The 24,795-nt window shown below is 40.7% G+C and overlaps 1 protein-coding gene across 1 annotated transcript in view; it reads left to right on the forward strand.

Moving 5' to 3' along the window:
- The window catches only part of PLEKHM3 (pleckstrin homology domain containing M3), an 81,729-nt gene that overhangs the window by 28,901 nt on the left and 28,033 nt on the right, over positions 1-24,795 (forward strand). The window contains exons 6-7 of the mRNA XM_084289276.1: positions 3,500-3,693; positions 15,756-15,819. Of these exons, the coding sequence (XP_084145402.1) occupies positions 3,500-3,693; positions 15,756-15,819 (258 nt within the window). The remainder of the gene's footprint in view (positions 1-3,499; positions 3,694-15,755; positions 15,820-24,795) is intronic.

Here is a 24,795-nt window from a genome sequence, read left to right on the forward strand (position 1 = left end):
GCCTTGTAGCATATCCCAGAGAGGGCCTGCAGTTAGTGAGTGCATTAAGCACGTACCGTGTTTGATAGTCTGAGCTGAAAGAGATTTTCGGTCTTGAAAAACTTGTGTATTTTGCACAGTCTAAGATGGACATGTTGGTTCACTAAATGGAAGGAAAGTAAATGAAGAGTTTGAAAAACTGCACTTCTTCCCATGCCTTCCCACTGCCTTTTTCTTTCCCCTCTGCAGGGGTTGCTGGGGTCTGTCATATCTGTCTCAGGCAAAACAAGCACCACAGCACACAGGGACAGGGACTTTTATGGTGATATAATGTAATCAGGCATGTTTCTCTGCAGTGTTTTGTGAAGTCCTGCACACCTGAGTTGTATCTTGCATCAATTAAGCTTTGTAAATGGAGAGGCTCTTGTGTGCTTTTGGCAAGACAGGACATGAAAAAACAGAAGCAATAGAAATCTGTAGAGTTGTCTTATCATACTGTGTTGAAAAACAATGCACTTAACACCTGAAAGCATGTGGATAAGAAAAGAAAAATCCCCTTGGTTGCAATAAAAGCTCTTTGAAAGCACTTGGCAGTTAAACGTGGGTCTTCTGTCATAACCAAAGCAGCTGTTCACTCCCAAGTAGTTCTTTTTTTTTTTTTTCTTCTCCTGTCTCCCTACTGTTTTCCTATTTGTGTTTTTCATGTTTGTGTGAAGAAAAAAGAAAGGAGGTAATCTTTTGAACATCCCTTCTTCCTTTTACTTATGCCAACTGTTTTCTCTGCTCACACACAAAACCAGCAAAAGTTCTGCACACAAAAAAACACGAAAGTTCTGCAGTTTGGTTCAGGTAGATTCCAGCCTGTGTAAAATACCAGACACACATAGCAGGAAATGAACTCCTGGTGCCAAAAGCTTCAAGGGAAGCTGACTCTGGTAAATTGAGTTCTGAGCTGTAAATTCACAGCCTCTGGAAGAGAAAGGTCTGAAAACGGTAGCATCCATCCTTGTTTGACATTTAAAGCCAAAAACCCTCTTGCAGTTTGCATCTTCTCGTTTGTGTTGGCATTTTTAGTAGTGTTGTCAGTCTGCCTAATAAAACTGAGGGAGTGTGAGGATGCTAATACACATACTAGTGTTGCTGGCTGATAGCAACCTGCATTGTTATGACTGCCTCTCCAGTCCCATTATAAGATTGCATTTCAGCATCTTGGAACTTTTCTAGGCTTGGTAGCGTGAGTTAATGTTTTACATGAGCTATGTACCTGTATCAGGCCTGCAGAGTGAAGCCAACACCTACCTGTCAGCCAGTGATGCTGGGCAAAGCTGCTTTTCCTGTAATCAAACTCTGCAGGTACATTGTGTTGACGAGGAAAAAGGTTCACTTCGCTCCCCTTCCCTCAGGTTACGCAGCACCAGAGCTGAACAGTAATAGTTTGTCCCCTGGGATTTCTGCTTGCCCAATAAAAAGCACATGGGGCTACACACTGAGTGATGGAGAGGAGCTGCTCTTTGTCTAGCCTCTGCACTAATATAAAGCAGAGCTCTTGTGAAGGGAAAAAAATTGTAGTGCATATGTACTGCAGAGTCACTCAGGTGTCTGCAGTTCTGGCTAGTTGTTTTTTTTCAGTACACTGCAGCCTCAGGAGAATTCTCCTGTAGAGGGGTACAAGTGTGCAAAGGCACGGATGTAGCACTGAGACAGTAATCCCCTCTCACTGCTTCCTGAGGCAGCAGGGCAGGTGCCTGAGGAGCCCATCTCTGAGACTACCCAGGCTATGCTGAGCACCTGCTCTTCCTGGTGGGAGGTGGTACTTGCTGTACCAAGCTTTCATGTGCCTCCTAGGGAATCACTGGATATGTAGTTTAATTTTCTCATCAGGGAAAGATGAATAATATTTAATGTAGATGCCATGGTTATCAGGAGATGGCTGAGATATAGCAGCCAAAGAGTTTTAATGATTATAAAAGCAGTTTGAAAGTAGTTGTTTGACTTGTGCAATTCAATTAGCATTTCTAATCAAACTTCAACGTTGCCACTGTTCAAAAATGTGACATATTTGGAGTTTATAGATTTTGGGTCTATAAAATCCAAGTTGCCTGTGCTACTCCTTACACAGCATGTCACCTGTGTGTCCATTCAAACTGCACAATTCCTTGTATGTGCATTGTTTTGGAAAAAGAAAAAGAAATGAGTGGAATGTTTTATAGGAAGGAGTGAGCTGTTTAATACAGCATCAGGACGTGGGAAATCTGTGGTGTTATGGTCTGCTGTATTTAAAATTACACAACTTATTATCTGTGTAGTTATTGGCAAGTCAGTCCTTGGCATTATTTATTGTATGTTAATTTATGTGTTGTGGAAAGGTTACATTTAGGGCTAGCTTCCCCTGTGACCCATGCTGTTACTGGAAGCGGTGCTATTTATAAGGATGCATATTGCTTTTGCCTACTTCCTACCTTACACCACCAGAAAGGAAATGACGTCCTACATCTCAAGAGGCTATGATGTGCCCTTTCTCTCTTTGTTAGCTTCATAAAAAGCAGTAAAGTTAACCCAATTAATCTCTCCCTCAACTCAGTGTAAATACTTGTTTAAAGGTCCAGGAGGACTAACTGAATTGTGGAACACACAGTATTTCTATAGCATGGTTTCAAGTGATTTACAGCTCATTTCAGATAATCCCACCATCTCTTTTCCAGCTGTGATGAAATGCAGAAATTAGGAATGAGAGGGAATTTGGTCATCTCACCTCGGAAAACAGGAACATCTTTTCTAGTGGGAATAAGAGTCCCACTAGTTTATTAGGATTACGGTAGCTCTTTGCAGGTAGAGAAAGAACAGAGCACTATGATGAAAACGGCATAAGAAGAATTTCTTGCAAATGAAACATTGCAAATGAGTAATATCAGTAAAACCCAACTGTATTAATCTGTATTTAAAAACAAACAAACAAAACCTTGATAGATGTGTTTCTGATTATTTTCTTTTTACATTATTTTAACCATATTGGCTGAGCATGAAACAAATGGGTATAGAACTTTGTACTGGAATTCTGTATCCTGTGACAGCACAGTGACTGGATTTGCAGTGTACCTGTTTCCTTTTCCAGTGTTGTGCCTTGGCACTTACTCAGTCACTTGTTTCTTGCCAAAAAGAAAGCAGCACACAAACACAAAAATATTAACAGGGAAGAAACTTGATGATTACAGTTTTTAGACATAAAAAAATAAAATCTGGTAAGCTACGTTACCCTGAAGTGAAAATAGGTGGCTGCAAATATCACTGTACTTTGGGTAAGTAAGCAATTATCTCACGCACTCAACTTTGATGGGCTTGATGAAGTTTGAATTGGCTATGAGCAGGGACAGTTGGCTCTCTTTCAGCTCTGTTTTCATCTGCAGTTGGTAATGGAATAAGATTTCAAATGCAGAAAGTAGGTGACGAATCACAGAAGGGAAGATCCGCTTAAAAAGATTTGGGAGGAGTGCCCATCTAAATTGGTTGTTTTGTTTTTCAGGTATCAAAGCAAGCCAAAGAGTTCTTGGAATATGTGTATGAGGAGCCATTGATTGATATTCAGCAGGAAAATCCCATGTTGTATAAGCACGCTGAACCTCTGGCAACCATTGTCCGCCTGAGACAGCAGCTAAAATCTCTGCGAGCCTATTTGTTCAGCTGCAGAGCAGCAGTGGCTGAAGATTTGCGTAGAAGGTAAGAACTGCAGAACCATAGACAACATGCAGTACAAGAATGTAGTTTCCTTGTCACTTTTTTTTTTTTAATTCTTAATATCTAGTCCTTAAGACATTACCCATTTAGAAAGACGTTGTGCATATATGGCTTGTATTGGACTTCCATGGGCAGCTGAAAATATCCACTACCAAAAAAAATTGGTTCTAGTAGATTTTATAGGGCCTATACAGTTGTTCTTGACCACCGTTACCTCAGAGGCCATACATTGTGGAGAGTATCTTTTACTGCTGCTTAGGTTTCTTGACTGTGCCTGAGTATTTTTAGTCAGATATGATACCTCATGCTCCTTGCCACAGCATCTGGCTTCCAAGTACTCACAGTATAGTAGCTGCTGTCAGCACCTTTGAACTAGCTCACGGTATGTCAAAGCATGAGAGAAGCTGGGATCAAACAGCTTTTCAGCAATTCTGCTCTTCTCTGTGATACTATGTCACAGAAACATAGAGGGTGACACAGTCCCCTAGCGAGTGACCCAACTTGTGAATTACATGGTACTGGAGCAGTCACGTTCTTGCCCAGCCACCATCTTTTCCATCCATTGCATGGCTGTGCTAAGTGGGTTTTTTATTGGAAAATACACAGTCACAACACAACAGAAGGTGTTTCCTATTCAGTTACAAGTTTTCCTAAGTGGAAGCAGAGTTTCATAAAAAGTGTACTTCATTTTGGAAGTCTGTTCAGCTGCTGCAGCATTCCTCTAACAAGATAAAAATGAACAATCTTCTTAAGACCATCAAGCCACGACTCTGACCTTAAAAAAAGCCAAGTTACTTTTGCATAGTTCTGCTAAAGAGTTGAGGAGATAGCTCTGCCTATGCAGTGCTGTGAGGTGAGTGGTTCCACGTGCATGCATCTGACTCAGTCGTTAATGCATCTGTAAGCTTTTTTAAGACAAGTCCACAAACGGGAAAGCCTGTGTTTTGGAATTATGAGCTGCCAAAGGAACAGAAAGCAGGTGGCATCAGTGACTGTGTTTTGAACATGATGTTTTAGGGTTGGGGAACCTGAATTCTCTGAGAGGAACAGGAGACTGAACTATTATCCCAGGTAAGGAGTGAGGTGAAGTCTGCTATTCAGCGGATAACCTGTGTCATTGCTTTGAGTAACTACCTCACAAACAACAAAGAGGAGGATGTAGCAGCAGGTTTCTGGAGAGAGCACTACTGAGTTCTTGTATCAGACCCGCTGGGTTGTCAGTATATGTTTGTGTGTCTTACTGCTCAGTTCCTATTACTCGACAGGGCAGCTAGCAGCATTTTAAAAATTAGGATGCTTTTTCTGTTACTGAAGAGAATAGTATTATCATGCAGAGCTGTCTTGCTCTTCAGCTATAATAATTTATCCTATGCCATCCTCTTTGACTGCAATAAAACTAAAAGGAGAACAAGATTTGTGAATGCTGCTGGTCAGGAAAAGTGGCAGAAAAGGAATTAAGTCTTCTGATTAAGGCTGAAGAAAAGAATGCCCTGATTAAAATCGACAGGAGGAGGCAGAAGAGACTGAAGGGACTTCAGTATGAGAATGAAAGAAAAAAGATCAAAGAAGGTCTAAACAGAGAAATCAATGAACTAGAGACAAAGGGATGACAGAAAGCCAGAAGAAGGAGGAGACTTGAAGAGGTAGAGCTGAGGGAAGGAGATGATAGGGAAGGGATATCAAGAAATGAAGAGTTAATAAAGAAACCAAGACAAAGAAGGAGCCCAGAAATTACCCTCCAAAAAGGAGAGATGACAAATGCTCAGGAAATGGACAGAAGAGAGAACAGACAAAAATTAGCAGAGAAATCTGCATGTGATTTTTTTCTTGAAGTGGTAGACTTGGTGGAGAGAGAGAGAAAAATCATTAAAATATTATGGTAAGCATTTAACACCACCTCTGCTTAGGAAAAAAAGAGAGAAGTAGTATCAGTGTGTGCAAATATCATAGAATCAATCGTTCGGGTTGGAAGGGACCCTAAAGATCATCTAGTTCCAACCCCCCTGCCATGGGCAGGGATGCCACACACTAGGGGATCATCTAACCTGGTCTTGAACACCTCCAGGGATGGGACATCTACAACCTCTCTGGGCAACCTGTTCCAGTGCCTCACCACCCTCTGAGTGAAAAAAATAGAATATCCTAAGTTGGAAGGGACCAACAAGGTTCATCAAGTCCAATTCTTCCTCCTGTTTGGTGGCTGTAGCTGGGTGGTTGCATTTACTGATGTGTTGGCTGGGTGCTACTGGAGGCTTGCTCTCTGTATCAGAAACACCCAAATTGCCAGGAAGGGGATGCAGCAAGATGATTCTTCCTTTTCTTATCTAAAGGTTCCTTTGCACTGTCTCAAATTAAAACTCTGTGGTAGAGAGAAGGACCCCAGCTCAAGAAGGGTGAGAATGTTGAGGCATTGATTTTGTGCAAGGAAAGCATCTTCACATTGGTTGGACTTGTTAAAAGTGCTGTAAAAGGCAGTGAAGGAATGTTTTAAAAGCACAAAATGCACCTTAGAGTCCAGCTCATTCTCAGACTGTAAATTCTATTGGAGTGAGTTTTGGTGCTCAGTTGATTCCCCGGATCTCCTGAAAGACGTTTGATGAGATGGAAGAGAAGAAAAGGCCTTTTCTAAGAAGCAATTATTCCTTGCTCTAGACTGGTCCCAATGGCTTCTCTTTATATGTGTAGTATCACAGCATGCAGGCTCTCACTATAAATGTAATGGCCTTACAGAGCACAACTGACAAGTAAATGAAGAAAATAAAGGACCTAAAATTCCCTTCAGTTCTCACATGGGCAAGTTGCAAGAGAAGGAGGAGTTTAGAAACAATATGGTGAGACAGCATTCCTAAATTTAGTACTGTTTCCGAGTTAGAAATGAAAGGCAGGGGGAGAGAATGCAGTTATCTGTCCAGCTCTAAAAACATTCTTTTTCTGCTTGGTCTTCACCTTAGTATGTGAATGACTATTAATCACAAGCAAGTGAACACAGCATCTTGAAGACCTGTCAGACCCATATAAACAGACTGAAACAAACTGTTAATATTGCTGTCTAGGGAGAACTAAAAACAGACTGATTAATTGTATTGGCACCTTGCTGCCTTTGGGACACTGATAGAGCCTGCCTTATTTGGGAAAAGCAGATCACTCTGAGGTTTCTTTTATTAATACTATTTGCATTATCATCATCTTTAAATCTATACCTTGCTCTTGAACCCAGATCACAAAACGAAGATGGCAATGAAGTTGGAAACTCTTGGTGTCCTCTGGGAAGACAAAACTGTTTACAGTGCTTACAAGTCCCTTTTTCTGAAGAATTCCAGATGGCTATAAACCAGGTTAGCTCAGGATCCAGTTGGTTTAAATGTGGAAATGTTATTTATAATGCCTGGTGTGCACAGATAGGTACTTTGGGAACTTCATGAAACTTGGCATCTAGCAGGGAACTTGGGGCTGAACCACAGTGTGAACTTCAAAGAAGCAAGTGACTAGAAAGAAAGGAAGAAAAAAGGAAGGAAGAAAAGAAAAGAAGTGGAAGAAATCCTAAAAGTAGCTAGAAGGCTTACAATAAAAGTGGTCTTCATCAGTTATAATGATTAGTTTTCACCTACTGCTCCACTGGATTCTAAACTCTTCATATTTACAAAAAATAAAGGTGGCTGAGTAGAAAAACAAGGCTCTCCACCGGTGCATATTGGCAGCATTTTACAGAGATTGGCCAGTTAAGACTGAGCCTGTTGGTGAGCACCCTGTTTTACAAGGGATGTTGTTATGCCTAGTTTGCTGTGGCTGTCACTTCAACGTTGCAACAGATGTAATTTGCCTCGAATGTCTTTGCTCAACAAGTTCTCTCTTGTTCTGGTTGCCTTGCTTATGTGGATGCTGTTCAGACTGAAGCATACAAGACCGAAACCTAGAGCCAACATAGAATTAATACAAGTGGAGCTGTGCAAATCCCACCTCAGCCTGCTGATTGAAGACTAATGACTGAATAGCACAAGGAACCAAGATTGAGTCATTAAAATTGATAGCTAGGAAAGGAAGCAAGAATCACTAAGTCCACTAAATGATTCATTAGGTTATTCCATGAAGCTGTGAAGAATGGTGCAAGTCTTACTCTGGTTTTGCTCTCTCCCTTTAGTCTCAAGGCATGAGACACACTAACAATGTGTTCCTATGCCGTAGTCTGTCTTCATCTGTTCTTGCCATGGTTGAAGGCTTTTCGGGTCAAAGTAGTGCCAGAGTGTTTTTTGGGGAAACATTCAAGGTATTTCCATGTCTACTGTAGTGTAGGGTAACTTAGGTTAACCTTGGAGCTCTGTTGGGGCTCTCTGCTCTCTCAGTTACTGACCTAAACTTGCAGTTTAAGTGTTGCTAGCCCAGGTATTACAGACAGATAGCAGTGGCATGAGGTAAGATACTCTGCAACAGATTCCCCTGTACATAAGTGCTCATCCCAGTGCCCTTTCTCTGTAAGCAGACACTCTGTACGGTGATGAGAAACTTCCCATAGACGTTACTTGTTGGCTCCTGTCATCTCCAGAACAGCAATGTGTTGGTCCTGCCTAGCAGGACTCCAGTGCTGGATGCATTTCTTAGTGTGTTAAAAAAAGAGTAAATTAGAGCTTTCTGTTGCAGGAGGAAGTTAAAGGTACGCTTTTAGTGCTGCAGACGTGTGGTCCTGGCTGAGCCTGCTGGTCTGTCAGAATGAAGCAGAACAAGCCCAAATTCAGTTATGCTGAACAATAGAGTCCTGTCACTTCCTACAGTGTGGCCTTAGACATATCACTTCTGACACAGGGGTAGATTACTTTCAAAATATTTGTGTGGCAATTGGGGAACCTGTCTAAACACATCACAGGATTCCCGATTGATCTTATGCAATCACTATACCACCAAATACCTCACATATGTGAAGCTGGGGCTATGGCAGGTCATCTTTCAGGCCAAGGACAACAGAAGGTCATTAAGTCATATTCAGACTGCCAAAGGAGTGTTTTTCTACGTTTTCTGTGCAATGGGTAGGCCATTTGAAGAGTGGAAAATCCCAAAGCAAGAGAACAAAGACACAGCTTGTGAAAGCAGTAGACTGTGCAAAGAAAGTTAGAGCAGGAGAGGAAAAGAATGATGTGATTTAATAGCACAGGGTTCTTAAGTTAAGAGAGACCAACACCAACAACAAAAAAAAAGAAAATGTTTTGCACAGGTAATTGGAAAGGAGGGAAAGAATTGCATTTAAAGAGGATATCTGAGAAGATCTGGTCTTAAGACCAAACAACACCTAGAAGTGAAGAAAGGTGAGAAAACAAATGCAGAAAAGTATGCATGTGCCACTTGTTGTTTTATATTGATACTGCATCGATGTGGTCATTGCACTAGCTAACATCAAGCATGTCCTGTTTGTGGAGCTCTTAAAAACACAGCACCTCTTTGCTTCAGTTCTTGTATTTTTGAAGAAGTGACTGCATTTTCAGGCTTCTTCCAAGTTAACATCATAAAAAGCACTTGGCTAAAACTATAGAGGGCTTCTGAACCCTCTTTGAGCTTTCATTTCAACTAGAGGTAACAGCTGAAGCAACGAGTGTGCCAGAGCAGCCATGGGTGGAGGCAGTACTCTACAGTGTGTTTAAGCCAAGGGTAGCTTAGAGCACATAAGCCAGTGCTCTACCATGGGAAGCATCCAGATGAGGAGCATGCCAGGGCATATGTGATAGGTTTTCCAGTGGGTCTTCAGGTTCGTGTTAGCATTTTTTGGCCTAGGGTCACATCTGCACCTCCTTGTCAAATAGATCAGTAGTATTAGACATCTGTCAAAATGGTAGTTTTCAGTCTTTTTTTGAGGCTGGGTTACTTTTAAAAACAGTACACCGATTTAAAAAGTTCCTATTAATTGTAGATTAATAAAATAAAATATTACATAAAATATTACCTATGAATGCTACTATTAAATATTACCATTTTCATTCCCATGTTTTTATATTAGAACTTGCAGCAGCAAACTGCAAGGATTCAGAAGTATACCTGACAAGAACAGAGAACATTTTCTTCATCTTCATTTTATTTCAAGTTAATTGAGGGATCTAAGCTATTTTGATTTCAAGATGAAATTGTGTGCCTCTAATTTTATGCATACTGCTTTTAGTGTCAGTACTACTTGATTCCTGAGTTTGATTCGTAGTAATTCTTGCCTTTCACAATGTTACATAAACTTACAGAAGTAGTTTCAGAATAGAGAGAGATTTAGTGCCCTGTATTTTAGTTGGAAGTTTATATCCTGGTTCAGGATTGCTGATGAATGATGAGAGTAACTGTTTTAGGGATGCTCATTGGGCATTTCGTAATGGCATGAAACAGTACTTTACCTGGACATGCTTGATAATAAATCTAGCACTTAGTGTGGGCTGAAGTTATTCAGGGAAGGGCTGCTCCCACAACATAACCAGAAAAGTGTTCATACCTCACAAAAGTGAAATGGTTCACAAATGCTTTTTTACCAAATGCCTAGAATTAGGGGGAAAAAATCATTCATCTGGTGTAAACACTTCAAGAATTAAATAAGCGGTGCCTTTTTAAAATTTTATTAATGTATTATTACCTTTTGACTTCTGAATCACCAGGTTTCCCAGGGCTCCACTTCCCTGAGTAAGTTTTTGATTTGACTGGAATGTTGGAGTTCTCTCCCACCTTTCAGGAGCTTGGTATATCAAAAGCCTGAATCAAAGTATATGAATTAGAAACACTGGAAAAGAATCCTACCTTCTTCCCCTCATCTGTTTTGCTCTTCTCTAACTGAAATTAATGTCAAGTGAATTGGAAGAGAAAACCTAGCAAGAGATGTTGTTACCCTGCCACATATATTCAGGATTACTGGCAAGTCACTTACATCCCTCTCTACTTCTTAAAAATCAAATAGTAACTCTGAAAAAACTGAGATGCTGTCAACGAGATCAGAGCGTGTGCTGCTCCTCCTGTGCGCTACACACACAACCACAGCTGTTGGCAGTGCACGCTGCAGGGATTTGAGAGGTTCTGTTACCTCTCGTTCAGGGGTAAAAAAAAATGTGTTCAGTCTAGCGGGAACAGTGGAAAGCAGCATGTGCTTGCCTGTCAGCTGGTGCAGTAGCTTAAAAGTAAGTTGTTGGTGGTGTAAGTTGCAGTGCCAGGATATGAACTGTGCTGGCTGAGGAAATGGACTTGGTATCTGTGGTGCTGTGCCAGCTATGGGTGTGGCAGCTTCCTGCAAAGGGGTGGAGAGGACATCTGACTATGGCTGTGTGCTAGACCAGTGCATCTGCATCTCCCGTGAGTCAGAGCTCAGTCATACAATTCTCAACCTGGTCAAACAAGACACTCCTGGCTGGCACATGAAATTGTGGTGCCAGCTTCCCCTTCCCTCCCCGCCCCCGTCACCATTTTTAACAGGCTTTGTGGTACAAGAGACTTGATTGTGCCCACCTGCCAGCTAACTTGATTTCTTTTGATTGTGGTGCAAAAAGAAGAGTTCGCTTTGCTTATCACGTTTGTACTTTGGTTATAGTGTCAGGCTCGGGCAGATTAATTGGTTGTAGCCTTAGCAGAGCTGTCAGGGTATTTAACCCATCGGAGAAAAATTACCCAAGCTGATGATAAACAGGTTTTAAATGCAGAGCAATTACTTAGTGCTAACAAAGCACCATGACTACACACTTTGTCCAAATGCAAAAAGCAAAGTCTTATCAGTGATTCTGTTTGCAGGAGGACACTAAAAGATAACCTTTGTTTGTGCAAATACTTACCTGATAAGATCTTCTGAAAGGGAACGGATGAAATTTCTGGCTCTATCTTGCCTGAAGGTTGTGCTTTAGACTACAATGTATATCAAACAAGAAAAAATAATCACAAACTGAGAATGTTGAATTCTCTGTTTTAGTCGGACCCAGAGTCTCAGATGGTGGGTTTCTTTCCTGCTCACATAGATTGCTGTCTTTCTAGCACACTCCAATAAAGCAATTTAGAGACCTTTAGCCATTAGGACTTTGGATTTCATTGTTTATGGGAGTTGGCAAAGCTAAAGGGCTGGTTAGCATTGAACTTAGTTTGTTCACTGCAGACTTAAATCTGACTGGTAGCCAGGGTTTACAGCACAGCAGTTGTGTGACTCACAACTGTTCTGTTCTGCATCAATGATGAAACTGGGCTGGGAGTTTCCAGACCTTGTGAAAGCTTAGGAGGTGCTTTTAGTGGGACGTGTGCTCGATACCATTTGCCTCTCAGGGGTCACAGGTCACATTCTGAAGCATCACAAGTTTGAGTTTTTATTGTGATGAGTCCTAACATCTTGCATTTGACCTCTGCCTAGCTCACTCCAGTTTTTTTTCTGTGCTTTAAGATTTGACTGAAAGGACACTGTTTATTGAATGCTTCTAACTGACCAACTTAAAAAAAATCCAGTTCCTTATAGAGCATCAATCAAAAGATTTACAAAACTGACATCTTTTATTTTGCTTTTAAATGACTTATCAGAGGTTTCCCATTTGGTGTTTGTAAAGGACCTTTATATCAAGAGGAAAACTTAGAGCACCAAATGCAAGCACATGTTTTAGTCTTTTTGGATAAAGGCCTTAAATTAGCACTAGCATGTTCAAAGCTCCTTCTCATGCAAAAAGTAAGGATATATTTTCTAGTGAATTGTTTATAAGTGTAGTTATCCCAGCTTGCTCTGCAGTCTATGTTATTTTTTTTAGATAAAAAAGTGTTTTTAAGTTGATTTGATTGCCGTGTAGTACTTTGTCCAGATGCTAATGCAGTAGCACAGTGGTTGTGAGAACCCTGTCTTACCTGCTGTGCTCTGTCTTTGGTTTCCTATGGCCGGTTTCAATCGCTATTAGCAGAGGGTGGAGATGGCAAAGACTTCAAGTTCCTACCAGCTACATAAGAAAAGGTGTCTTGAATCAAGAAGCAAGAGACATTGAATTATTCCTGTCTACCCCTACTGAAAAATATTTTATATACACCATCACTGCAGGAGTTTCAGAGAACCTGTATGAACAGGCAAGGCAGTAGAAACCAGGTGGTGTTCATTTTCTTGTTCACTGGACTGCTTAGTCTGCATGGATTTCCTGCCCCAACTGATTTACTTCTGGTTTATAATGTGCTTTTTTTTTTTTTTTTTTTTTTTTTTTTTTTTTTTTTTTAATATATATGCATTTGAGCCTGATATGCTGCTGCCTTTTGTGCTCTTGCTCCCCACCCACTAGAGGCTGATAACACTGGTGATAAGCAGATCCATTTTGGGAAGGTGGCTTCACGAGTTCTGCACAGGGACTAGTCCAGTTGCTTCATGACAAATTTTGCAAGCGCTGTTATTGATGCAAGTTCTAGCTGCTCAGCTGTTTTTCTTGTGGCCCACCGCAACCAAAAAATTGTAATTTTTGAGTCAATAAAAGGACTGCAAATCTGAAGCCCCTTACTTACTAAGGGTCTTTTCATGCCTCAGTTTCCATAGCAATGAAATAGGTGCTCCTCTCACTGGAGTGCCATCCGTCTGTGTGTGTCTGTGCCTTACATAAGCCTGGGCAGGCGGTGCCGACTTCTTTTCCTGGAAATAGATTTAGAAGGGAGGAGGAATATTGGATGCTGGGTCTGCAGAACTGCTACTGCAAGCTAACATCTTTCAGGGCCAGAGAGGAGGATACAGGGAGAGCAAGACTGTCAGCAGGGCCTGTGCTGGCTGAGACCTCCGTGACAAAGGTGGTTGCCTGGTCCTGGGTTTGCTCTTCATCGGTGCACTTTTTAGGAGTTAGAACTGGCGGCAGATAAAATGCAGTCCTTGAAGGCAGGGGAACGTGATATTAGTCATTGATATTAGTCATTTACAGTTTCTGCCTTATAGGCTATTCAGGCTACAGACTTTCTGTAGCCTGAAAAAGGAAATCTTTCATTAGCTAATTATTTTCCTTAATGGTGCTGCAAGGGCGTCAGCAAATAATAGAGTTCCTGGCAAAGCTACCATGCTGTTTAGTGCCTGCCTGTGTGATCAGGGGAGAATGATGGGGAAATTTTAATGAGATAAATTCTATCAGAGCTGAAAAATGCTAATAGCTTCAAAATGCTGTTCAAAGTTGACTCCTTAGCAATCAATTTTAATAATTTTCTATGTGCAAATGAGGAAGCTCAATGTCACATGTTGTCTGATACCTGGGTTTTGACTGTTTTCTAGCTGTCTTTGACATTGTGCCAAATGTATTGTGAAGGCGTGATGCAGCAGAGCTAATGCAACACAATCACCTCTAATGGAGCAATGGCATAGCGTACGGAACTGAAGGGGGAAAATGCAGTATCCCAGTGAGACTGCAGCTGAGAATTGGGTGGGTAGGGCAGATGTGCTTGGTGAGTCAGAAGGAGCAAGGGCATAGTGTTGCTCCAGAAGAGTGCCATGAAATTGGCAGCGCCCAGTTGTCAGTGCCTTGCTTGCACGACTCTTCCTCTCCCAGCCTGATAAAGCTTAGGTTTTTTCAAAAGTACAAAAAGGAGGATGGGGCTTTGCACCACTCACCTTAACAGCAGTGAAAAGTCCCTCCGAGACAACTTTGAAAGCATCAGCTTAAAATAGTTAAGAAAACTGCTAAGAGCAGAATGAACCAGGTTGCTTCCATTATTTCCTAGATGCAGTGTTTTGTCAAACATTGCAGTTGATATTATTGGCCCTGCTGATCTGTGGTTTAGCTAATTAATGTTGTCCCAGCTTCTAAATTTTTTTGATATCCTCTGCAGTTTCTCATTAATCTCATATTATCATCATATAAGTTCAAATCAACCCTTCAGTATCGTAAGGTGTTTTAGTACCTGTCCAGTAGTCTGTCTATTCATTCAGTTCTACCTTTACAAACTGATGTTCGTCAAAGCTTTGTTCATATGTTTAGTGAGATCATGAATTTTGTTTGTTTTACCTTGAAACTGCATGATGGTAATATAGGAACTGAATTCACAGTTTCTCCTTTAAGCAACATGGATTGTAAAATAGTTGCTCATCTTTACATACTGTTTTTTTTTTTTTTTTTTTTTCCCTAGGACTGATGTGATTCTCTTCTCTGTAGGATACCAGAGCATGGTGCTAAGTTTGTTCTATGCAGGTGGAGAAAAAAAAAAAAAAAAAACAAAAAAACTGTTTGGCTGGTTGTGTCTCTGTGTGTTTACACAAAGACAGACATTTTAGTTAGATGCACTTTCTCTCTTCCCAGTATCTTTATGGCAGATGCATAGGTTTTCATAAACTTTTCTTGCTAATATACATTTAACTTTACAAAGTCCATTTTTCTCTATTATTTTACTTTAACCCTGTTGTTCATTGTACTGCAAATCATCCTAAGGACATCTCTTCTTTATTCGAGTTTCCATAATTTAGCTTTACAGCACAGGTATGTCAGAAGATAATCAATGGTGTTGCCTGAAACTGTGTTTTATGTAAGGAAAATACATATTTGTCACACAGAGCATTATGAAATCTATACCAATACAGATTTTCTGTATACAAAATGGAATTGATATCAGTAAACTAGATGTTGAACTAAAATCTGCATGTACATGTTTCCCAATGTATTTATTTCAGTTTAAAAAAAAAAAAGAAAGAAAACCACAAAACAAAACAGAGATTGCACTTGATGCTGAGTTACAGCTTTTTAAGAGGCCAGGAATCTTTGGCTAAAACCTATCAGAAATACTTATAATGTGTACCTTGAATTACTTGTTATTACTGGGTTAATTCTTTAAAAGAAACACCTTCTGTGCTCTGGACGACCTTTTGACAACTGGAAATGTGGTGGTACGTGCTTACCTACAGTTGCCCCTGCATGACATTCATTTTCATTGTGGAAATTGTGGAGTTGTTGTGTCCTTGAGGAATGTTGAATAGTTGCTGATGGTTCGAGGAATGTAATTCCAGTTTCTGACAAGCTCCTTCTCTAATATTGTTCTGCAGTCTTTTGGGGAAGAGAGGAAATCTTTGAGTTTCCCAGTCAAAAAGCCATCCTTTGGAAGCATGTCAGTGCATCCACTCTTCTCTTTTTCAGGATCTTTCCCAGAGAGTATCTTCTCCAGCAAATCCATCTTTATTCTCTGGCAGACCTCCAGCAGGTAAGTTTCTTCAACTAATTCTACTTTTCTCTTACTAAATATCTTCAATGCTGACTGTACATTCTTCCTTCTAGCTAACCAAAACATAAGTAGCCTTACTTCCAAGCCATCTCAGGTTTATGGTTTTGGTATAAAAATGGGTTAATGGTGCCATCACTTAGTGTTGAAAGAGTAAAAACCTAGAGCTGCAATGTTGAAATGGGGCTGGAAAGAGCTTGTGAAAGAAAACTGTGGGCTGCAAACAGAACATTGCTGGGAGAAATGTTTATCTGAGCAGTGAAGGCTTGTCTAAGGCTCGACCTTAGACAAGTAGTGACAAGTAGTATTTACTTTTTTGCTTGAAAGAATTGTTCTTCAGGAATTTGGGTTTGTACAGTCCCTGGTGCAACATGCTTATTAACTAAGTCTGTTAGGCATACAAAAATTAAAAAAAAAAAAAAAAAAGAAAAAGCTCAACAAGTATGCTACACAAAGTTACACCACACAATGCTGGTGTGACAGACATGGCCATGGAAGAGAGAATGTGCCAGCAAAAATGTCTCTTTGTGTTGGTGTTGATTGAGCTAAGTGAACACCTTGCAATGTATCTGCCTGAACAGCGGTTTTATCGCATACGAGATTAAACAAGAAGAATTTGGCAAAAAGAGCTGAAAAGAAAGGAAAGAGAATTCAGGGTGAACGTGCTGCAGTACTTAGATGCACAGTGAAGGAAGCTAGGAGGTAAGATGTGCTAGCTGACCTAGGCACCATCTGTGTTCACACTCTCATGCTATTGTCAATAAGTAAAACACTTAATTTTAAGCTTCTTCCACTGATGTTTTCCTTGTCCAACCATGTCTTTTCTGTAGGGTAGCAGGCAGCATAGTCAGGTCAGGATGTTCACTTGACACCTTAAGCTGAGGTAGTTCAGATTTCTCTCAGAGCTGGAAGCTACAGAACCATAGGAAAAAAATGGCTTTTGTTGGCTAGTGAAGTGACAGAACGGAAATGATTCCATATATAAAATAAAAATCTGAGGTCTAAAACACTTTCCACATCTTTTCAGCATGTTCTGCTATCTCATCTCTAATAATCAAGCCATGAAATAGCAAGCTACTTAACTCCAGAGCTGCAGTCTCCCTGGTGGGCCTGTCTATTAGCCTCCAGTGCTTTGTAAGCTGCATAATCAGTTCCTAACATTGGTAGTAGATGTTTTAGAAGCAATCAGCAGCTTATCAAGCACCCTGTGGGAGGGAAGAAGGGAGGGTAGAAGTCACAATTCATCCATTGATTTAGCAGTTCCATTTAGCATGTTTCTTTGTGTTTGTGTGTTTACAAGACACCTTCTCTTCCCCCGAGGGCCCCAGCCCCAAATTTATCATATTTAGAGGCAGTATAATTTGATTACCATTTCTGCTGGGGTTGGTTAAATTGGATTTACCTTTTAATCTAGCCATATCCTTGTTGTCAGCCTAGGGAGGGTTTTCCACATTTCAGAGGCTCCAAGTTTGAAATTGGATTGCCTGTTTTTGTCAAAGTGTAACCAGATTGGAAGGGCGTGGAGGGCCCTGGTAGGATAATGTATCCCACAGCCAAAGAAACACTAGCACCCTTAAAAGGCACGGCGATCTCCCCAGTTTTCCCTGTACCACTGCTTTTTCCTGATTGCTCATCATTTTCCACTGGCCTGCAGTTTGGGTGTTTTTTAATCCTAAAAGTTTCTCCTCTTTTTGATTCTTCTACTGCCTATTTCTTCATATCCATGGGCTGCTTTTGCACTGTATCCTGCTGTCATGTATATTGTGTGTGTTTAGGGAATTAACTAAAAGGTTTATTAAAGATTAATGGAAAGATAAGACATGGTGAGTGAATTAGAAAAGCAGAGAGGGGTAATCTTGCAGATATAAGCAACCTTTACCCTGGTTAGTCACAGCTCAATTCTGATTTGTTTCCAAGCCAAGTACTCTTTAAAGATCCTAGAAAATGAGGAATCATTTTCTACCAAGCAACTGGATTTTAGAAATGTTCTGTAAATGTCTCTTCTCAGGTGGAAAAAAAATAAAATGCCTGTTAGCCACAAGATGAAGCAGCATACAATACTATTTTAAAAAGAAATGCAATTTAAACCTCTTTCCAAGTTCAACAAATCTCCATGCCTAGACCTAATGGGTGTGGCTGAATAGACATTTGAGGTATCTGATGATCTTAGGGATGGTTGTCACTTGGATCAATTTGGAGAGGGCTCTGTTGGAGAAGACCTACATTGAGGTTCAAAGGAAAGGGGGAAAAAATTATACAAAATGTCATTAGTTGTGGAAACTTGCTAAACTTTCAGTGAGAAGGTACTTTTCCTTATAGTGCTCACGTGAGTAATGTGTCCTGCATCACCATTGAGCCTTCCATTAAAATGCTGTTGCTCCTCTGTTAGCTAGCTTATCCAGAGTTATTCCAGGCAACTAAAGCTTTAAGAAGGACAACCTCTACTTGTTAGGAAGCAAGTATTCACTTTTGCAATTACTGTTTTAAGCATACGTTGTACACTGGAAAAAATAATTCCTCTTATTCATGTGCTGTATAGTTCCTGATGATACAGTCAAAGTCAAGGGTAGCATCACCATGAACTTAGTGGAGGTGTGAACTTGTTCTCTGCTGCTATTACTCATGTCCACTGTTTTTGTGGACATGTGGACACAGGTCATGCAAGTTGGAGTTCAAAATAGCTATTAATTTTCTGTGACTGTGGAGCTGCTTTTGGTGAGACTAATAGCTTTTACGCCGGTAAACATTGGTTTGTATAGAAGCTGACTTAGACAAGAATCTTGCATTTCGTAGGAAAAATGATTCTTGCTACTTAACTAGATTCTAGATTAACAGGAGCTTTATGAGTAACAGACTTGAAGTAGCTATTGTGACAAGCTTGACATTCAGGTGCTTAATCCACACAGAACAATTAATATCTTGCCTGGATTTTATGTTAAATAGCAGTATATACAAGTGTGCAAAGATTAATTCAGTGGTGTTCTTTTCTGTAGAAACACTCTTAATTATGGAAATTATTTCATCCTGATTGCACTACCTTGAAAACATACGGTAAAATAAAAAGGAGCAATGTAACAGCAAAAATAACTGGATGTCAAGGATGGAAATGTTGAGTGAGATAGGAGATTTAAAAAGATGACAGTCTGAAGATTTGTTTACATGTGAACACTCAGGAAAAAATGTTTGTAGAGACAAACTATGGGAATTTTAAATTATCAGTTGAACTATATTTAACCGCTGTAAACACTGTTATTCAAAACACTGTTCAAAATATAAGTGGCTTTTCTCTGGTTTACATCCATTTACTTTGGAAGCAACGTGAGCTAAATTGTATTAAAGCCATTTTCATTGTTAATTTTTATATCCATACAGGGGTGTAATGAAATGGATTTAATTTATCCATTTTTACATTGTAGATAATAACCATTAACATTTAATTAAAACATCCATTTAATTCAGATCAACTTTCCTGACTATCTACCTGTAGATGAACCTACAGACAGTGTGCAGAACCATGGAGAGAAAGGGTAAACAGGACAGCCCCATTCTCACGGTGCTATAGCACAGGTCATATAGTGAATATGAGATATGCATAAAAATCCTTAATGGAAGTTCTTCTTTGAGGAACACACAGTGAGCATGAGGAACTTAATGCCATAGTAATATTACTGAGGCCAGAAGTTTATCATATTTGAGAGGATTAAGTATCCATAATGAGAATGTCCACAGTTACACTACACAAAATAAAGAGATTATAAGGTTTCAGAATAGACACATTACTTACTGAGGGGATTAGGGAGATGTGTTCCCTATTGACAGACAGATCAATGATTTCATCTTCCTCTGACACATTTAGTACTGATTACAGCACATGGTAGGATTTTTGACTACATGAAAAATTGGTTTAGCAGAAGCATTCCCAATTTGAAAATCTTAATTTATACATGTAATGTTCCCTAAAAGAAATGGGGGAAAGAAGAATGAACTTCAAGTGAAGCGTAAGTTGCACCTAATTTGAGCCTGTTACATCGTTAGACCAGGATTAAGAAGCCTTAGAAAAACAAAGTGGTTAGGGCTGGTTCACTTTTCCAAGCTTTTAATCCTTCCTGTACTTTTTTCATACCTCCTTTTCCAGTGGCAAATATGTCCTCTCTGTATTTTCCTAGGCTGAGATGGAGGCAATTGGAGATGGTCTGTCTAGCATTTTTGCTGGTGCAAAAAACTTTTGCAGGTGCAAAAAGTTCAGGTTGATTTAGACAACCTGTTTCATGAGTCCTGACAATATTAAAGACTGCGAAGAGATACAGGAATTTTGCTCTTGACTTGCGTGGTGTTTTTTTTTTTTTTTCATATTTAAAACTTGTTTTCTGATCATTTGGTCCTCGTACAGTCACTGGGAAGTGCTTGGCTTTGATTTAAAACATACTGCATGATGACTTCCAGATCCATCAGTGGTGTTGTCCTTGCTCAGCAGTATTCTTTTCTTTACTCATAAAACACTCCCCCAAGTAGATATATGCAAACTGCACGATCCTCATTTGATGGGAGGTGCTGCTGGCATTATAATTGGCTTTCTAATTTCCTCTTGTCTTTACTTTTGTATTTGAGTACTGAGGTATAAAAGAATCAGAGACCTTTCTCAATGGACTCTGAATGATACTAACCCTCACTGAGGATGTGAGTTCGTCACAGAGTACTGTGCTAGGACATACTTACCAAAAAAAATCTCACTCTTTGTTTTCTTGTTAGGAGCCAGGTCTGTGCTACAAACTTCTGGTAACACAGCAGTGTCTGTCAGGGAAGTGACAGGATGTGGCATCTATCCCACGTTCTTGTGCTGGTGAAAGCCAGTGGTGTGCATGTGGCTATACGGACTGACAAAGCTCAATTTTGGCTAAAATACTTTGGACTTGGTCTAAGGTTAGAAGTGTTACTGGCATAGGTGCGTGATAAAAGCAAACAAAACCAACACAACACACACTCTTAATGGATATTGCTGTACCTGTACAAGCATTAGTGCAAACTCAATTACATAAATAAGAAGGTCTCTTGCTGGCATCATTTGTTTCATTCAGTGAATCAATATAAGCTGTATCAGCTTAAACATTTATTTACCAAAGAGGTTTACCCATGTAGCTGTACTAGCAGATCCTTTTAAGTTTAGACAAGCCCTTATTTTGCTTGAGGGGCAGGAGGTGGCAGATGAGAAGGAGAATTAGAGTTTTGGCAGGCCTGGCTGTGAAATCCTGCTGAGATGGCTGAAAATTTGTCTGTCACAATTTTCTGCAGGAGTTCACTGAGCTCAGCAAGGGCAGCAAAATGCAAGGCACCTCTTTCATAGCTGCCACAGTTCACCATCCAGCATGGTAGTGAAAACATTGATTTACATCTCCAACCTCACAGGCAAGCTGTTGACACGGTCATGTGGGACAGGTGCAAGTCCTGAGATGCGTTACTATCAGTATTCAGCTGACCACAGGATGGGAGGAAGACAATCCTCAAAGTAGAACTGGTTTAAAGCAGTAATGGGTTTTAACTTATGTGTCAGGTACAGCCCCTGCTCTTAAATATTTGCTGGGGTGGAGACAGAGACAGATGTTTGTGTGGGGAGGTGAGAAACATACACATGGGTCAAGTTCATCTGCACATTGGTCCAGTTCTCAGCCTAAGGCACAGGAGATCTGGACTCTCTTCGCAGCTCCGTTGCAGGCTTTCTCGGAGACAGAGGACAAGTCATTTGTAATGGGACTAAGGTAAAATGGGTCCCACTTTACTATGTGTATATTTAAAACAGTCATCCAGGACATGATAAAAGTCAAAGTAAGGAAAGCAGCATTTTGGAGGGATAGTCCTTCTCACCTATTTTAAATGTATTTTAGGAGGGAAGCAGCCTGCTTCTCTGTTGCAAGTGAAGGGGGCTGGGGGTGACCATTTAGTTCAGATATAAGTCTTAAGAGTCAGTTGTTGGCATTACAGCAAATGCGTTTTGCAGTTTAAATGTGTGAAGGTTGTGAAGCACTTAGTTCTGTGCAAATGAATGCATCTTGGACCCCCTTATGGCAAGGGGGTTGGAACTAGATGATCTTTAAGGTCCTTTCCAACCCAGGCCATTCTATGATGGGACCATAACAGCATAATGTTAGTAGCTATCTTTATATCCTTTTGTTAAGTCCTGTGTAATTACAACTGTGGTAGTTGCATTAGCAGAAAACTATGAAAGTAATTCTAGGATGGGAAAAGATACACGACATGTATTTTCATAAATATTAAAAGGTCTGATACCAAAACAGCAACTAAACAGTTTGTATACTTCGCTGTGGCTCCTTTATCACTCACTTTTGTCACTCCCTGGAGTATGCTAGCACTGAGATGTCTTTCGGCAGAACAGGAAACTCTTCAGGTTAGCTGATATTCCAGGTGTGTGTATAATTCCCCAAACTGCTGACAGCTCACCTTCCAATTAGTGGTAATGGCAAGGATTTTACTGGTGTTTCCTTTTTACCACAGCTCTGCTGGGGAAAGGAGTTGTTGTCATTGAGAATGGCTCATGGTCATGTGGAGAACACAGCAGAGCCGGCCAGGAGTGTTTTGGCAGGTGGCAGCCAGGAAGACAAGTTCATCTGAGTTTAATTAGATGTGTTAAAGTCTTGGAGAAGTGTGGAGATATAGCAAGTTTGTTAATAAATGCTTTTAACAGCAGGACTGGGTTTGCATCTGCTCGAAACCAGAGTTTTCAACAGGCCTTGTTAAATACATGTGGTGCTTTTCCACATGAATATGAAACCTGGGCCACTTCTGGTGGGTGTAGCTTTCTAGTGTGAAACTGTTTAAAACAGCTCAGCAGTGGTGCCAGTGGGTCACAAGAGCTTCTGAGATCTGAAGAGATCATCTAAAGTTTTTTGAGCCCCCCAAGTTAATATTGCTACTATCTTCAGTAGTAATATAAGCTACCCCTTTTCTACTACTTCATGCTAACCATGATTTTTTTTTCTTTGTTGTTGTGCATCATGAAAGGCCCAGAACTGGAGATCAGGGTTAGCTGTGTGAAAAGCTGGGTGCTAACCTCATTGCTGTACTTCCCATACAATGTCTGTTCAGGAGAGGCAGCTGGCCATCTCCCAGGACTTAACATCCCAAGAAACAGAATTTCCCAAAGAAACAAAATACTGTCTCAGGATTACCTGCTTGGATCAAAAAGGGGTTAAAAAAAAAAATATCTAAATATACTTTGCTCTCACAGAGTTTTTTTCAGAGTAACCCTAGCCATTTTCCTGGTATGTTGCTTTCTTGCTCTAAAGCCCAAAGCGGACTCCTCCTTAAAATGCACCGATCCAGTCCTGTGCAAAGTAGAAGCGTTTCTACCTTTGTGATGTCACTCATGAAATAATGTCTTACTCAGTAGGCATGTAGATTAAGTTAATGTCTCAGCATGCAATTGCCTGCTTAGTCTTAAAACAGAGAGAGAGAGAGAAAGGAGTACATAGGCTCTCTGCCTGAATGCATATTTACTTGTGTGAGTATACAGAGTCGCATACAGTTTTTAAGCTGAGGAAAGTGCTTTCTGTTCTCTACCAGCCAAATTCCTGCTACTCTTTCAACCTTGTTTGATTAAAATAGCCTTTAACCTTTGCTTGAATACCTGTTTCTTAAAACAACCTATAATTCATCCCTGCGACAAGATTAGGAGAACTCAGGGTGTGACACAATTGACATGTAGCTGCCTGGAAACCTTGGGGGAAGGAGAAAGGAGGGAAGAGGACTAAAATGCCATGAGTGCAAAGACAGAATCTGCAGGGCCAAAGTCTCTTTACAGGGCTGGTCGTAGAGCCGACACCAGTGATTTTCCAGTGTATTGCTTATACTGAGACAATTCTGGCTTTCCCACTTGTGTCAGCTCGAACTGGGAGATCCACTGAATTTTCAGGCTTTTCTTCCTTTCCATGAGAGAAGTGGGGGAGGGCTTGGAGAGACCTTGTCATCCTCTCTGCCTCCTGCTATAAATTCACTTGGACTGAAGGATAAACCCTGAATATATACCCAGTTTGTTCCTCCCCCCCCAGCCAATGTAAATCCATCTTTGCTTGTACCCCCTGTCTCTAGGTGTGCTTGCCAGAGATTAACAGCATTTGCTCTTGAAATTGTTTTTATTTTCCTCTTCCCCATACCTCAAAGAGTTACAGTGGCTTACTTGTGGTATATCACTTTAACGCAAAATTAAAGTGCAGCATTTTAAGTGGTCCCTTTCGGAAGGACTGTGAGTAGCAAATGTCTCTGCCCTCAGCGTGGACTGCCAGTGCAGGGAGGTCAAAAAGAGTCAGTGATTTCTGTTTATTCACATTCTCACTCATTTCTGCTGTGGTTTGATTTGTTTGGGTTTTGTTTTTTGTTTTTTTCCTCACAGTGTTTATCCCCAGGTTTCCTTTCGGGATGTTCTCTGCCCTGTGTGGGCGATGAGTTAGCACGGCACAATGCGTGGCTGCGCAATGTCGCTTTGTCTGTGTCAAGGCCAGCAGTGGCAAAATGGCGGCAGGTGTGTCAGAGCCAGCACCTTTCACTGGTGTCAGCAGCTGGCGAACAGAGTCCCTGGCCTCACCTGCTCCCATCCACCTTGCTACCACTTGTACCTCTGGCCGAACAGGCCCTTGGGACAGCCAGGGATCTGCAAAGGCTGCAAAGGGAAAAGAAAAGGTAGGGTGGAATCATTCTTTGTGTTGGGAGCTAGGGTTGTGGCCCTTAGCGTGGCCACAGTGAAAAAAAAAAGAGTGCTTTCAGTCTTTCAGTTAACCCAGATCAGTCAAGCTGCATCTGTCCTCCACCAAAGCACCACATTTCCCCTCCCCATGCAGCTGGTCAGCCCCTGTTGTGTTCAGCACAAACACAAGCAGGGCCTAAGTACAGAGCTGTGCTTTCCTAAGTTACTGTTGTGATCTGTTTTTATTTCTTTTACAGCAGCATGTA

Source organism: Netta rufina, assembly GCF_964035555.1.
Source record: "Netta rufina genome assembly, chromosome: 6".
NCBI classification, from domain to species: domain Eukaryota; kingdom Metazoa; phylum Chordata; class Aves; order Anseriformes; family Anatidae; genus Netta; species Netta rufina.